The sequence below is a fragment of the Eretmochelys imbricata genome, chromosome 10 (assembly GCF_965152235.1).
Source record: "Eretmochelys imbricata isolate rEreImb1 chromosome 10, rEreImb1.hap1, whole genome shotgun sequence".
In the NCBI taxonomy this organism is placed as follows: domain Eukaryota; kingdom Metazoa; phylum Chordata; order Testudines; family Cheloniidae; genus Eretmochelys; species Eretmochelys imbricata.
In genome coordinates, this window is record NC_135581.1 from 55,371,541 (window position 1) to 55,387,896 (window position 16,356).

At 41.3% G+C, this 16,356-nt stretch overlaps 1 protein-coding gene across 2 annotated transcripts in view; it reads left to right on the plus strand.

The window, feature by feature from the left end:
• APBA2 (amyloid beta precursor protein binding family A member 2) overlaps positions 1–16,356 on the plus strand; it is an 81,700-nt gene that overhangs the window by 61,422 nt on the left and 3,922 nt on the right. For both annotated transcript variants that reach the window (XM_077828430.1, XM_077828431.1), the window contains one exon: positions 4,334–4,453. In XM_077828430.1, coding sequence (XP_077684556.1) covers positions 4,334–4,453 — 120 coding nt within the window. The remainder of the gene's footprint in view (positions 1–4,333; positions 4,454–16,356) is intronic.

Here is a 16,356-nt window from a genome sequence, read left to right on the forward strand (position 1 = left end):
ATAGCCTAGTGTCCTGTCTTCCGACAAGGGCCAGTGCCAGATGTTTCGAACAGAATAGGGAAATTTATCAAGTGATCTACTACCTGTCATCCAGTCCCAGATTCTGGCAGTTAAAGGTTTAAGGACACCTAGAGCATGGGGTTGAATCCCTGTACGCTTGGCTACTTGACATTGATAGACTTATCTTCCATGAACTTATCTAATTCAGTTATATCCAGTTATATTTTTGGCCTTCACAGCATTCCCAGCAACGAATTCCACAGGTTGGCTGTGCACTGTGTGAAGAAGTACTTCTTTATGTTTGTTATTGGGTGACCCCTGGTTCTTGTGTTAAGTGAAAGGATAAATAACACTTCCTGTTCACTTTCTCCACACCATTCATGATTTGAGAGACCTATATCAAATCGACCCTTAGTCATCTCTTTTCTAAGATGAAGAGTCCCAGTTTTTTAAATCTCTCCTCATATGAAAGCTGTTCTGTACCCTTATAATTTTTGTTGCCCTTCTCTGTACTTTTTCCAATTCTAATATATCTTTTTTGAAATGGGGCTACCAGAACTGCATGTAGTATTCAAGGTATGGGCATACCAGGGATTTATATCATAGCATTATGATATTTACTGTCTTATTGTCTATCACTGTCCTAGCTTTTTTGACTGCTGCTGCACATTGAGCAGATGTTTTCAGAGAACTATCCACAATGATTCCAAGATCTCTTTCTTGAGTGGTAACAGCTAATTTAGACCCCATCATTTTGTATATATAGTTGGGATTATGTTTTCCGATGTGCTTTATTTTGCATTTATCAGCACTGCATTTCATCTGCCATTTTGTTCCCAGTCACCCAGTTTTGTGAGATCCCTTTGTAACTCTTCACAGTCAGCTTTGGACTTAACTATCTTAAGTCATTTTTTATTGTCTGCAAACTTTGCCACCTCACTGTTTACCCCTTTTTCCAGATCTTTTATGAATATGTTGAACAGCACTAGTCTCGGTACAGATCCCTGGGGGACACCGTTCTTCATCTCTCTCCACTGTGAAAACTGAGAGTTTATTCCTACCCTTTCTTTCCTATCTTTTACCCAGTTACTGATCCATGAGAGGACCTTCCCTCTTATCCCATGACTGCTTACTTTGCCTAGGAGCCTTTGGGTTGGGACCTTGTCAGAGGCTTTTTGAAAGTCCCAGTACACTGTACCCACCGGATCACCCTTGTCCACATGCTTGTTGACGCCCTCAGAGAATTCTAATAGATTGGTGAGGCATGATTTCCCTTTACAAAAGCCATGTTAAGTCTTCCCCAACATATTGTTAATCTGTGTGTCTGATAATTCTGTTCTTTACTTATAATTTCAACCAATTTGCCCGGTACCTAAGTTAGGCTTACTGGCCTGTAATTGTCAGGATCACCTCTGGAGACTTTTTAAAAAAAAACAGTGGTTTTGTTGTTGTGTGCTTCCTTGCTTGCTGTGTGCCTGCTTTATTGAAGTTTATAGTGTGGTCTATTTGGGGGGATGTGTGCTGAGCCTAGTAGCCTGCAAAGCTGAGAGCTTCCACATGAGGTTCTAGCCTGCCATTCTTTGATCCCTGATCCTTTTCGGATCCCTTTTTCATAAGCAACCAGAGGAGCTAGCGAACAAGAGCAGGAAACAGGAGTTTTCAGAGGGGCTTTAGAGACTGAGCATGATAGCCAGTTACACCTAATAAACATTCTCTAAATTTAGGCCAACACCCCCTTCCCTTCACCCCTCCCCCACAAAAAGGAAAAGAAAACACACACACAACCCTGGAAGAGTAAAAATCATGCCGGCAGAAGTCCAGCCCCAGAGTGGGAGCTAGCCAGTTTGTTGCACTGAATGCAGCATGTATAATTACCTGCTTTATGGTCAGGTGGCGTATGTGTGCATTTGGTGCAAGCAGCTCATGGCCCCCAGAGATTGAGTACGGGCTCTTGAGAACAGAGTGGCTGAACTAGAGGAGCGAAGGGAGACAGAGAGATACATAGAAGAGACTTTCTGGGATACAATAGAGCGGTCCCATCCCCCATCTGACAGCCTCTGTGCTGTTGAGGAGGATGAAAGTCTGGGAAAAAGAACATCAAGCTGGAGTGGAGGGAAACAATCCCATAGTTGGGACCCTCCTTCCGGATGATGCCATGGTACCTACCCTCTCACACTGAGTATACCTCTTTGGGGGAGGGGACCCCTGTTACTATGAAGAGAGAGGTAATACAAATGGGGGAATTAATTATTAGAAACATAGTTGGTTAGTAAATGACTGGGAGAACAGCATGGTGAATTGCCTGCCGGGCGCAAAGGTTGTGGTCCTCTCAAGGTATCAAGACAGATTTATGTGCAGTGCTTGGCAGGAGCCAGTGGTCATGGTACACATAGGTATGCATGACATAGGGAAATGTAGGAGAGAAAGATCCTGGAAGCCAAATTTAGGCTGCTACATAAGAGATTAAAGTCTAGGAGCTCCACGGTAGCATTCTCTGAAATGCTTCCAGCTATGCGCAGGGCCAGTTAGACAGGTAGAACTGCAGGGTCTCAATGTGTGGATGAGATGTTCGGGGGAGGGATTTAGGTTTGTTAGGAACTGGGGTACCTTTTGGGAAAGGAGGTGCCTATAGAGGGAGGATGGGCTCCACCTAAACCAAAATGGAACCAGGTTACTGGCATGTATACTTAAAAGCTCATAGAGGAGTTTTTAAATTAAGGGCTGGGGAAAAGCCAACAGGGGTAGGAGAATCCGTGGTTCGCACAGACACGTCTCTTAGGGGGAGGATTTATTAAAGGGGATACTCTATGTCCTAGTAAAGAGGAGAAGAGAGAAGTTAATAAAGTACAGGTAGGAAATTAATAGAAAAAGTCCAACAAAAGAGAGTCCCATTCAATTACACCACATGAAGGTAAACAACTAAATATTGACAAATTGTATAAGTGCTTGTTTACAAATGCTAGAATTCTTAAGTACTGAGATGGGTGAAGTTGAGTGCCTGGTATTACATGATGATGTTGGTAATTAGTCTCCCATGATCACAAAATTCCCAGTAGTGGTATTTAATTAAAAATACTGAAAAGATCTCTATCCATATCCACATCAGATCCAGGGGATTTGTAGCAGATTCTAAGCACTATCCCAGTGCAACCTCTGTTAGGTTTCTTCCCTAAAGTGATTTTGACCCACACGTATGCCATTTTATCCATTCCATCACTTGTAATTTCTTTACAGTCTACCTTGTCATTAATGCACAGTGCTGTTCCACCACCTTTTTCTTTACTTCTGTCTTTCCTGAATAGGACATACCTTCAATACCTGTGTTCCGGCCATGACTACTATTCTACCGTATTTTTGTTATCCCTATATCCTGCACCAGTAGTTCTAGTTCCTTCATTTTGTTACCCAGGCTCCTTGCATTGCTGTACAGACATCTTAATTGTTTTTGCTTGGCTTCACCCAGATTCTTCGCCTGATTAGGTATAGTCGTTTTACTGCCAGTTAAGCCTACCTAACTTACTGTCAGTGATGTTGGCACTGCCTTTCCTCTTGTTGTCCATTCTCCTACACTCTGTTGTTCCTTTATCCACTGCTGTATCCTCTTTTATTTGATTTTCCTCCCGGTTAATGTTAAAATCAGGTGTGAAGATTACATGAGCATCTCCCAACCGTCTCCCCGAATTCCTAGTTTAAAGTTCTTTTAATCAGTCAACCTCCATCCCAGAAGTCTCCAAACTTTGGATCTTCTCTTCCATCGGCCCTACCAGACGGCATGTCATGAAAATGAAACATCTTTTAGGTACCCTCTCCATAACATCCTGTAGCTTCCACTCATCTTTATTGGGAGCCAATCAGAACTACAGCCCACAGTATTGCTAATGCTGTTGGATGTGGTTTGGCGTTAATGATGGTTGGAAAATTTGCGATAATTCATTAGAGCAGAGAAGGCCTTGGCCTCACTACCCCATTTGTAAAATGGAGATTACAGTATCTTAGACACATTGAAGCTGCATCCTTTAACGATTATGAAGGGCTGTGAGATCATTAGATTGAAGGTGCTATCTATATGAGAGTGCATTGTTATTGTTGGTAAGGTTTTAGGATGGTCAGCTGGACTAAGAGTTCGGAAAGAGTCCCTGACTTCTTTCCTCAGGATCAATAGGATAATTTTAATTTAGAGTGGCAGAATGTTCCTTCATATGGGCAGTCCTATGTTAGTTGCAGCTGCAAGCGGGGAGGGGTACAGGGTTTCAAGCTCAGCTACTTCACATACTTCCAGTGAGCACCACTTTAGAACCACTTCAGAAAATGCTAACATTTGGGATTTTTTCAGGGTCTTAAGAACCAGACGCAGGTGAAACTGAACATTGTCAGCTGTCCTCCTGTTACAACCGTCCTCATAAAACGACCAGACCTGAAATACCAGCTGGGCTTCAGTGTACAGAATGGAATTGTAAGTTTGTACTTTAATTGTTATGGCTTTTATGTGGAAATATGTTAAAAAGCTAAATAACTGGAGTATTTAAAAAAAAAAACAAATTGTGTGCTTTGTGTGCACTTTGAACCTTTTGAGCTTTATAACCTGGTTTATAAAGTAGTCTTGCAAAGCAGTATATGCAGAGGCAGAATGTTACATCTGTATGTTGTGGAGATAAGTGTGTGTGTGTATGTAATGTTGTTCGTTGTAGGACGTACTCAAATGCAAGTAAATGTTTGATTTTTAGGAGATTGGATGTCCTAGCATCTGTCTAGCAGAAGGAACAGATGGGAGGGTGAGAGAAGTAAAGCAGCAGTCAAGGACGTGACAGGCTGTTGATGTGGGGCATGCAGTGCAGTTAGGCTGTGCCAGTTGTTGAGGTCAGTGAGACCTGAATTCACAAGCATAAGTCCCATCCCTGAAGTATTCATTGCTGCTGATGGGCTTGAAGAGAAGGGGCTGTTCATATCCAGTGAAAATTTGTGTAGAGCCTGTAGGTGTGCTTGAGTCATAATCACTCATTAACTAAGACCATCATGCCATCAGGATCTCTGTTTTCTGAGAAAATTCAGTTTGTCTGATCTGTACCCATATTTCACAAACACAGGGCCTCTATTTTTGCATTTTGATCCCTTGATTTACCAAATCTTCTTATTAAATCTACTGTTCATCGACATCCTTAAATCTACCACCCCTTTGTGCTTCCTCTGATGTACTATATGCCATATCCTTCACTTAGCTCTATGTACGATGTGGTGCTATGCCCGGTAAAACCTTTTCATTAGCAATATAACTTTAAATGTTGTTTGCAACGTCTGGGGTGCTTCCGCATTCTAGGAATAAAGAATATTCTAATTACATTGTAAATAAAAGGAGAAGCATTGAATGGCAAGTTTTAGAGATTGTGCCCAATGCGCACGCAGTGGAACTTGCTTACATTGGAGCCTTTGGAGAAAAGGGTTAATTTTCAGAGGAGTTTCACAATAAATAGAGCATCCATTATTTAAAAGAGGGAGCTGGGAATATGCCTGCTTCTCATCTTCCATCCACCCTGCCAGTATGATAGCTTTTTGCCTGCAACTGCCACTTTTACTCTGTGGTTTAGCCATGGTGGTGGGTTTTTTGATCCTCTTAAGGCTTGTTTTATTTAAGGTGTACATTTAATTTGAGCCTCTGTTATGGTGTTTTTAAATAGTTTCCATGCAGCTTGCAGGCATTTGACTCTTGTGACTGTTCTTTTTAATTTCTGTTTAACTAGCCTCCTCATTTTTGTGTAGTTCCCCCTTTTGAAGTTAAATGCTACTTGTGGTAGGCTTCTTTGGTATTTTCTCCCCTACAGGGATGTTACATTTAAATTACATTATGGTCACTATTACTGGGTGGTTCAGCTGTCTTCACCTCTTGGAGCAGATCATATGATCTATTTAGGATCAAGTCAGGAAATACCTCTCCCCTTGTAGGTCCAGGACTAGCTGCTTCAAGAAGCACACATTAATGTACCCAGTCTATCTGGAAATAGTTGAAATCCCCCATTATTATTGTTTTCTTTTTGTTTTTGTAGCCTTTCTAATCTCTCTGAGTATTTCACAGTCACTGTCACCATCCTGGCCAGGTGGTCAGTAGTATATTCCTGTTGCTATGCTCTGACTAGTCAAGCATGGGATTTCTGTCTATAAAGATTCTTTGTTACTGTTCGATTCATTTAAGATTTTTTTATTAAATTTGACTCTATGCTTTTTTCACATATAGGGCCACTCCCACACCAGTGTGACCTCTTGTATGTTTTGTACCCTGTTATTTCTGTGTCCCATTGATAATCATTGTGCTACCAAGTTTCTGTAATGCCTATTATATCAATGTCCTCATTTAATACCAAGAACTCAAGTTCACCCATCTTAGTATTTAGCCTTCTAGAACTGTATACAAACACTTGTCAATATTTAGTCGTCTGCTTTCATGTGATGTAACTGAATGAGAATCTCTTTCGTTAGACTGTTTCTCTTCAATTTCTACCTGTACTTCAGCAACTTGTATCCTCTCCTCTTTACTAGGATATAGAGAATCCTGTTTAATAAATCTTCCCTTAAGGGATGTGTCTGTCTGAACTGTTTGCTCCTCCACACCTGTCGGCTTTCATAGTTCCCCTCTGAATCCCTCCGAAGCAGTTCTGGAGTGAGCTTGGGCAGAAGTGGGGAGGAATGGGCACAGGTGGGAGCATGTGAATTATTTCTCCCGACTCAAATGAGAAAAGATAATACAGACTGAGGCACAGTCTGTATTTCTCTTCCCCTTGCCACTTCCTCACCTTCTTCACCTCCACACACTTACCACCTTAACTGAACTTTTAGTGTTACAGCTGTTTCAGTTCATGGTGGTTTGGCTCCACCTAGTGGACATTTACCATGTTCACCGTTTGGTATATGGTCACAATTCAGTTTGAGTTCGTCTCAACATTTACCTTAGTGCTCAAAATGAAGTATACCAAATTCACCAAACAAGTCTCAGAATTTATAGTAAGCGGTGAAGAATAAGAAGGCCCTGCAACACAATTCAGTTATGAGAAGTCACAGTTTGGATTTGCAGGCCAATAACTGGCACACATGTACTCTGTTTGATTTATATTTTAAAATATATTACTGTAATAATGCAACTCTCTTATCATTTACTCTTCACATTTTAGAAAGCAGAATTTTCTAATTACCAGATATGTAATTATAACGGATCACTGGGCTGAAAAAAAAATACTCAGGCACTTTTTCCTCTTGATTCAGCATTAGCTTAGAGAAGGGATAACTTGCTTGAATGGCTATAAATTAAATATCCTCCACTTCTGTGCCATTATCTTGTTATGCATGCATCTGCTAGTTATTTACATGCCTCATCAGAACACAGGCTTGCTGTATTTGCCTTCATTCTGCATATCTCCTTTGTGCAGGATGTAAAGCCATTAAATTCCTGAATGGTCTGTAAACAACCTGAATGTATTAAGGCAAAAAGGCTTTTTAGGCTGGATTTTGTTCCCATAGCACATTAGGCAGACATGTACAGGTGGGAAAGATGAAAAATAGGCAACTGCAACACTTCCCTATCTCTGTAGGATTTCATTTCCTTGCTCAATGCAGAGATGTGCTCCGTGAGACACTTTCTGGCGCTCTGCGAACAGTTGGCTGGTCAGATTGTGCTAGCTTCCCTGGTTTCCAGCTGAGAGAACCAGAGCAAACGGAAGGAGATGAAAGGAGCAGAAGTAGAAAGTGTAGAACAAAAGCAAACCGTTCTTGCTCCAAAGTCAGCTAAAAATGCATACATGATGGAAGCAGTGGCTGTAGTTGCCACAGGGATGTTGTGCCATCATGAATGGGGAGGGAGGTGAACATGAGACAGTCTCTCCAGATGTGGTTAACCTTTTGTGCAAAAGCTTCGGAGCCACTTGCTTAGAAATGATGGTGGCATTTAAATGTAATAATTCCCCTCTAATTTCATTATGTTTGTGGTTCATGGGTTATATCAGGTTGGTTTGTGTCCAATCCTATCTTTACTATTGATATTTATCACTTTTCATCTGTAATCTCAAAGATCTTTTCAAAAGAGGGGTTCTGTTTTAAAAGTGCAGTAAAATGGCTGTAACTTAGCAAGTGATTAATATTTTATTTTTTCCTTCATCTTACGCTTATATATAGGGAATTCCCCCCTTTCATTTATATTTAAGATATATACTTAACAAAATGTGTGCTGCAGGATTTAAATACATGCAGTACCTAACATTCAAAATGATTTCAGTGAAAAAATAAACTATGTATCAGGGTTTAGCCATTTGCTCTGAATAAATGGTTGAAGAGCAAAGAATTTAACTGGAAGAGTTTTACTCTTAATATATTACAGTCTGTTCAGTACACAGTGGGCAAACTGGAATAAAACTCGTTATTTATGTAAGTGCTAAGGTTTTCCCTATTACAGCTTGTCACTTAACACAGTGGAAAATCTGTAACAGATGAAAAAACCATACAGATTTAGTTCTATCTTTGTTCTGCTACCCCCTGCCCCCCCCCCCCCCGAAAATAGGATATAGGCTCTTGCTCACGAGAATTAGATCCAGATGAATCATGCTTTATTTAATCATCTCCAGGGCTGTCACCATGTTCAACAATACAGCAAACTATAGACATCCTGGCTCAGTACACCTTTGCCTGAACTTCGTTAATGGTAGTATCCCCTTTCTGAACTTGCCAATTGAATCTGGTAGTGTGGCCACATGGACTACAAGGGGTATGCTGCCATGTATCTTGAGTTCTGATGGAAGCTTAACAAGCTAAGAATGATAAATTTTCTGGTTTTGGTTGTATTCATTCTGGAGATAGCTAATAAAGTCATATTGATCTGAATCTATTTTTGGGGAAGGGAGGGGTGATTTTGGGGTAGCATATTTTAGCCCAGGATGCTTAATGAAGACTAGCTGTTTAAAGTAGAAGGTTAATTTTAGATTTCAGTTCTGTCTGGTGTGCGTGTAGGCCCTAAATGGTACATAGACTTTGTGCTGGCCTTATGCACAGGGGTGAATTGCACCTGTTGCTGTCGAAGTCCATTGTGATAGTCAGTGCTGGATTTTCCTGGGCTGTCTGGGAAGAAGCATGTCATTCTCCACCCTTCTCCCTTCCTACATATAGATAGGTCACCCCTCACCTCCATGTGCCCATGGCGCGCCACTTGCCCAAAACCCTCACCCACTCACCTGTTTGTGAGGCTGCACGGCCTCAGCTAGACCAAAGCCAGGCCTGGATCAGGAAGCCAGGAGGTAGGGCCAAAGCACAACTTTCTAAGCAGTGTGCAGTGTAAGGCAGTTAGGCCATTCATTCTTTCCCCACTGGTGCTGGATTTAGATGCAATGAAGAATTTAAGTGATCCTCTGACCAGCAGCTGTCTGCGTGGTGTGGGGGCCCTATTACACACATGCCTAATGCTGCCACTGTCTTTAATGCATGAGACACAGGTTCACACTCTCCGTATTTTCCTGAAGTTCTACAATCAGGCTCACCCCATTGTCACTGTATGGCCTCCTTTGAGGAACTAATGTCACTTAACTTCCTAGTTACCAGAGAGTGTTCATTACAGTGGTGCATTCAGCATTTTCCCCCACCAAGACTCAGTGCTTCTTCTCTGCAATGGGCCCTGCCTCCGATGGCCAGCGACTGAGAAGTCCAAAAGGCTGCCTTGCATCACAGTCACTTGCAAATATAGGAGCAGCAGCATAGGTCAATGCTTAAAGCACAGAACTTGAGATAGAAAGATCTGTGCCTATTGTTATGGTTCTATTGACACCCACCAAGTGCAAGATCCTGGTTAGATCCTTGCCCTGGTTAGATGAGATTCTAAAATGAGGGTAAAATATTACTGTTTTCCCTCACTGCTTTCCTATTGTGAAGGTTTTTAATTGTCTGATATTTGTAAAGCGCTATCAGAGCATCAGATGGAATATGCCACAGAAATACCACTGCCTTTGTGCTACAGTGCTGACAGTTCACCTTTCCGTTTGCTTCTCAAAGCGTGTACTGGAAGTGGACCTGTTGTCTGCAGTTTTTTATAGTGAGGAAAATGTATTTACAGGGTTCTTTGGGGCACATGATGGCTTTTTCCTGTGTGATTATTATGTACAAATTCCCTGTGGCAGGTAATAAACTTCTAATTTTATGGAAAAATATTGTTTTGATAGAGAGCTGTACTAAATGGATGTACTGCAGTCTGGAAGATTTTGTCATCTGTGTGATGAGAAGGTAAAAACTGTCTGCAAATTATATGTTCCATGGGAGTGAAATCAAGGTTGCAATTCTGTGGATGGCTCTGCTGGCTCCTTTTAACCATGAAAGGGTTGCTGAAGTGGTTTATGAACCACAGCAGAACCCTGAAATCTAATTACAGCCCATGCGTTCGATGGCACAGCTCATACTGTTATTTACAGTACAGACGAAAATATCTTTCAAAGGCTGAAGGAGGCTGTTTTCACAAACAAGGAGCAATGACTACAGAGGCATTTTCTCTCCCTTACATTGTGTGAGCTTTGACAGAATAGGAAAGGATTCCATTGTTTGTGGCATTGTATTTAGAGAGAGAGGGTTCTAAGGAAATTGCCAATATTGTGAGGATATTTTTCATCCACACACAGCCTTTCAACTCAGGCACTTCCACTGCTTCCAGCTTGCCCCATTGCCAGTGTATTGTGTCTGTATCTGAATTAGACTGTAAAGTCCTTGGGGCACATGCCATGTTTTATGATGCTTCTATTTAGCACTGAACAAAATGCCCAGAGCTCAACAAATAAATAATAATAATGCTTGCCATGTGGTTATAATAAGGATAGTGACTGCAAAAATTGTCACCATGGGGTTCCATACAGTATTGGGGGGGAGGGATAGCTCAGTGGTTTGAGCATTGGCCTGCTAAACCCAAGGTTGTGAGTTCAGTCCTTGAGGGGGCCATTTAGGAATCTGGGGCAAAAATTGGGGATTGGTCCTGCTTTGAGCAGAGGGTTGGACTAGATGACCTCCTGACGTCACTTCCGACCCAGATATTCTATGATTCTTTCTCAGCTAAGATCACCTTTTTTCTCAATTTACAAATCAAAAGACAATTTTACTATTGTTCTCAGTTTGCAAAAGGTAAACCGTTCAGTTTTTAAAATCTCAGCTCTGCTAACTGCACCTCCGATCTACAAAATCAAGCTGTGGCCTTCCTGCCTCTTACCAGGAGACAGAATAGACCCCAGCACTGTCTTCTGCATAGTGTTGACTATGAAAAAAGACAAAATTTACTACACTCCCTACTCGACCATAGCTGATATACTGCTGTTACTTGTCTGTTAGAAATAGAGGGGGGTGAGTGTGGTATCTCAGATACTCCTGTTTGGGAACTGCTGGTAAACCTTTTTGTAGTGGTGATCACGGATACTGTCTTTGCTCTGCACTGCTTTGTTTAGAGCAGTGGAGTAAGGAGATATGTCAGACACATGAAAGGAAAACTATTGACTTGGTGCCATTGTCATGTGTATATTTTTCTGTCCATCTCTAAGAATTTCTGTCTTAATGTAAAATCTGCGTCTTTGTTCCTGTTCCAAATATGCATTGTATTTTTTTCTTTGACTCTGAAGGGCCAAATTTTTAGCCTTCCTTCACATGCATGCAATGTAAGTGTACCTGATTAAATAAAATAGTTATGCAGTATAGAAAATTGCACTCCATTTCAAGCAGGGCATACGGATTTTGCATGTCTTTGGAATTTATGAATCTGAAAAAGGGCATATTAGAAGCAAGATTAATCTCGTTTTATCTGAGTGAACTGAATATTCTTGGTATGCAGCTAGACTTTGGGGTTAGGATCACAATTCTCCAGCTCTGGGCAGGCCTGCCTTGAGAGCAAAGTGTTAGCTAACTGAGTCTCCAGTGGTGTGGGGCGGATGGAACGCACGTGGGGTAATTAATTAATAACTCCAGGGTAGTGTAAGTATAGTAGCTATTACTAGAGAACTGTTGGTACAGAAGCAGAGTTACTGCTTTGAAGGGCAGCCTCCACTCTGTTCTTATTCCCTGCGTGATCTGTGAAGTAGAACTGCCAGCTGGATTTGTGGTGTGGAGCATGTTGGAGTGAAGGTTTGGTAGGGGGCTGATGTGACTCACACGGAACAGGACACAAAACACAAGGGATACTTATTTTACAGGTGAAAGGCAATGATTGGGGTAGAGAGGTGTCCTTCCTGGAGGTGCACAGGCAATTAGGGCTGGGGCAGGTCCATATGCACAAAAGCCAAGAACAAGATTGATTGATTTTGTGCTCAAAGCAGATTTGTTTTTAAATAGGGGAATTCTATATTTAGACCATAGCCCATTCTGGAAAACTGTCAGTATTCTCTTTTGGGGGGCATGTGCATGACATAATCCCTTCCATGTTCTATTAATTGTAATTTAGCTGAGTTATTGTGTGTGCGTGAATAAGAGCACGCTAGTGGCATACGTGCAGTTCTCTCCATCTCCCTGAAAAGTGCGCTGATGTCAGTTAGTTTCATGTTCATGACTCTTAGAAGGTGTAGCTAAAGCCATTTAAAAACCAATTTCCCTTTCCCATCCCCAACATCTTTTAAGATTTTTTTCCCCCTGAAGTAATATGTGCAAATCAAAATTCTTCCTGGAAAAATACGATGTGCTATAAAGGACAAATGACCTGTTAGTGTGGGTTATATAATCAGATTTTTATTCATTTTAGAGCAAATCAGGCAAACATTAATGGGTTGCACAAATGAGAGTACTGGAGGTCTAAGCTTTGCAGGATGCAGCAGAGATAATTGGAGCACCTGGACTTCGGAGGATAGGCCTAGTCTAGACTAGGGTTCCTAATCCTGTGCTGAGTGCCTCCTTCAGTGTCAATCTAGGCACTCCACAAAAGTCTATTCCACGATACAAATGACTGTAGTTTCCCCTATGCTGAGTCCTTTTCAGGAAACTCTATTGAGAACTAAGCTGAGTCCAAGGTAAACTACAAACCTGTGACTATCTTGTCTGACCTCCCCAATGACCTTTTCCTCCCTGCCAGACTGCCAGCTGCTCCTTTTGAAACAGACACATAGGGGATGTTAAAATGCCTTTTCTTCTTGACTTTAATGAAACTTGAAACTTCAGTGCTGGTGTAACATCCGTACAGGGTTGCTTTTAAATTCCTTTGCTGCAGGGGTGTCTTGATGAGTGACCATTCTAATCTATACTAAAAATAAAAATGGGAGAGAGATGAAGTAGGAGGCTGTTCTTTTAAGTATATTTCAGAACAAATATTTTCTGACAGCTGACAGATGTGCCGTTTTTCTCTCTCTCATGTTTTGTATTGTATTTTTCACAAGATTGTTAACAAAGACAAACAGCTGGAAAAAAAAGCAAAGTTAAACAAAGTTCCTCTGAATGTAAATCTGTTGAAGGACTGCACCTATCATACAATTTCCAATCTCTTTTACTAATCCCTATTGTATCATACCCCCTTCCCACTCCCAGTCCGGAACAAACTGTGAAAGGGATTTTGTTACGTATTTTTACAATCACAAAATACTTCATAAGGGATCTCTACTCTGAATTAATGATCCATTTTATAGCCTGGTTCAGTCCTCTTCTTCTTGTAACTGGACCCAAAGGCTGGGTCCCACAGGCTTCTAAGTCAAGTGCGTCAGAATGAGTCTACTCACTAATCATAGCTCTGTGTCTCCTAGGTACACGCCCTCGCTCAGATCTCTTGTGTGAGCCTGTCAAGGTTCCTCCCCCACTCTGAACTCTAGGGTACAGATGTGGGGACCTGCATGAAAAACCTCCTAAGCTTATCTTTACCAGCTTAGGTCAAAACTTCCCCAAGGTACAAAGTATTCCACCCGTGGTCCTTGGAATGGCCGCTACCACCACCAAACTAATACTGGTTACTGGGGAAGAGCTGTTTGGACGCGTCTTTCCCCCCAAAATACTTCCCAAAACCCTGCACCCCACTTCCTGGACAAGGTTTGGTAAAAAGCCTCACCAATTTGCCTAGGTGACTACAGACCCAGACCCTTGGATCTTAAGAACAATGAACAATCCTCCCAACACTTGCACCCCCCCCTTTCCTGGGAAATGTTGGATAAAAAGCCTCACCAATTTGCATAGGTGACCACAGACCCAAACCCTTGGATCTGAGAACAATGAAAAAACATTCAGTTTTTTACAAGAAGACTTTTAATAGAAAATAGAAGTAAATAGAAATGAAGAAATCCCCCCTGTAAAATCAGGATGGTAGATATCTTACAGGGTAATTAGATTCAAAAACATAGAGAACCCCTCTAGGCAAAACCTTAAGTTACAAAAAAGATACACAGACAGAAATAGTTATTCTATTCAGCACAATTCTTTTCTCAGCCATTTAAAGAAATCATAATCTAACACATACCTAGCTAGATTACTTACTAAAAGTTCTAAGACTCCATTCCTGGTCTATCCCTGGCCAAGCACAGCATACAGACAGACCCAGACCCTTTGTTTCTCTCCCTCCTCCCAGCTTTTGAAAGTATCTTGTCTCCTCATTGGTCATTTTGGTCAGGTGCCAGCGAGGTTACCTTTAGCTTCTTAACCCTTTACAGGTGAGAGGAGCTTTCTCCTGGCCAGGAGGAATTTCAAAGGGGTTTACCCTTCCCCTTATATTTATGACAGAGCCATTCCTAAATTGAGACATGGAACTCCAGTCTGTCTCACTCAGATCCTGGAACTACTGCCTCAAACCTCCTGAACACTTCAGTTGTTTATACATGCTTCTCCAGAATTTCACCAGTTTAAACCCATGACAGGAAAGCAAGGGACACAGCCTTAGCAAAGTAATTTGTTAACCGCAGTCACATCATTGTTTAAAAAAAACCAAAACACTACAGATTTACAGACCTTTGTACAATAATAGAAGTCCCAAAACGCAGCCTCCCACCACCTTTAATCTTACCCCTTCTGTGAATCAGGTCTTGCAAACATTTCAGGCTAAGCAGAGTCCCTCCTGCCTTCTCCCTCTCCAGCTTGGTCTTCATTGTGGCAATGGATGGTCCCCGCTCAGAGAAGCACCCCTCCTTAAATTCAGTCTCTGTCCCTTTTTGCCAGTTGCTCCATAGGCATGCTTGTATCCTGTCCCACTCCAGGCTCCTGTGTAGAGTCCATTGTTCCATGGGGATGGTCTGGCAGTTGAGAGAGAATCTGACTCAAATGGCCCTAGTGTATTGCCTTGATGGCCTCTTAGAGATTGTCTTTCACCAAGGCATCGAGCACCTTTCCTGGTCATAGTAGCTGACTGCAATATATCATAGTAACCTTGCTTTGGGCAAGGTCAGACAGGATTTTAGCACATAACACAAAATGGATGTGCTAATCCAAAATGGAAGATACAATACAAATAGAGTCACAGTTGGACCCAGACCTGAACAGCGCACTCTGCCACAATCACCATTTCACCACTAAAACAATGGGCCTCCAGAATCTCATACTGGCAAAAATCTCCTCCATTCAAATGGTTGCTATGGGTGCTTTTTAGCAGATTCACTGCATTCAGCACTGAGTGACTTTCTATCTTTTTGTGGCAATGGAAATGTTGTCTGATTAAGGACTGCAGCATTTAAATTATTATACCCTTGTGCTCTGTTTATTTCTTTTTTGTGACCTTTTAAACCTGTTCTGTGTTTTTCGGTTAAAGATTTCATTTTAGACTTAAAGGGATACTGGCAGGTTAAATACATATTAAAAGCAAAAACTTCTTCACATACATTGCTAATAACACATTGATTTTTGAAACAGCATTTAAATTGTAATATCTATTAGCTGATTACTTTTTTGCATTTCTCTGATTTTTTTGGAACAGGACATAGATTGGTCAGTTTCATCTTTGTTTACAGAAAGTTTCTAATTCATTTATCTTTTGGGTTCTTCTAATTCACATGATGGTTCTTGCATGCTAACCATAGCTTTTTATCCTGTTCTCATACTGGTATAAATTGACAGTAACTCTGTTGAAGGTAACGGAATAAAAGAGTAAAATTCAGAGGAGAATTGAGTAAAAGTCTTGTAAATGTGGGGTAATGTTAGTTTCCAGTTGGGGAAAAACAGTCACTGTAATTTTTCTGTTGCTATTGCTATAAAAGCTTTTTACCTAATCCTAAATTTTGGATCTAATGTGAACAAAGTGTCCCTTTAAGAGGAGAGCACTGTGCCAAGGTCCTGCAGGTAGTAATGGCACCATTATTAAAAAAAAAAAAAACACTACAACCTTCTGCAAGGAAAGGCTGTAGACAACTGCAATCAAAAAGTATATCAAATGGTCACCAAAATAAGAGATGCAGTGGACAGAAATAACACTTGGTC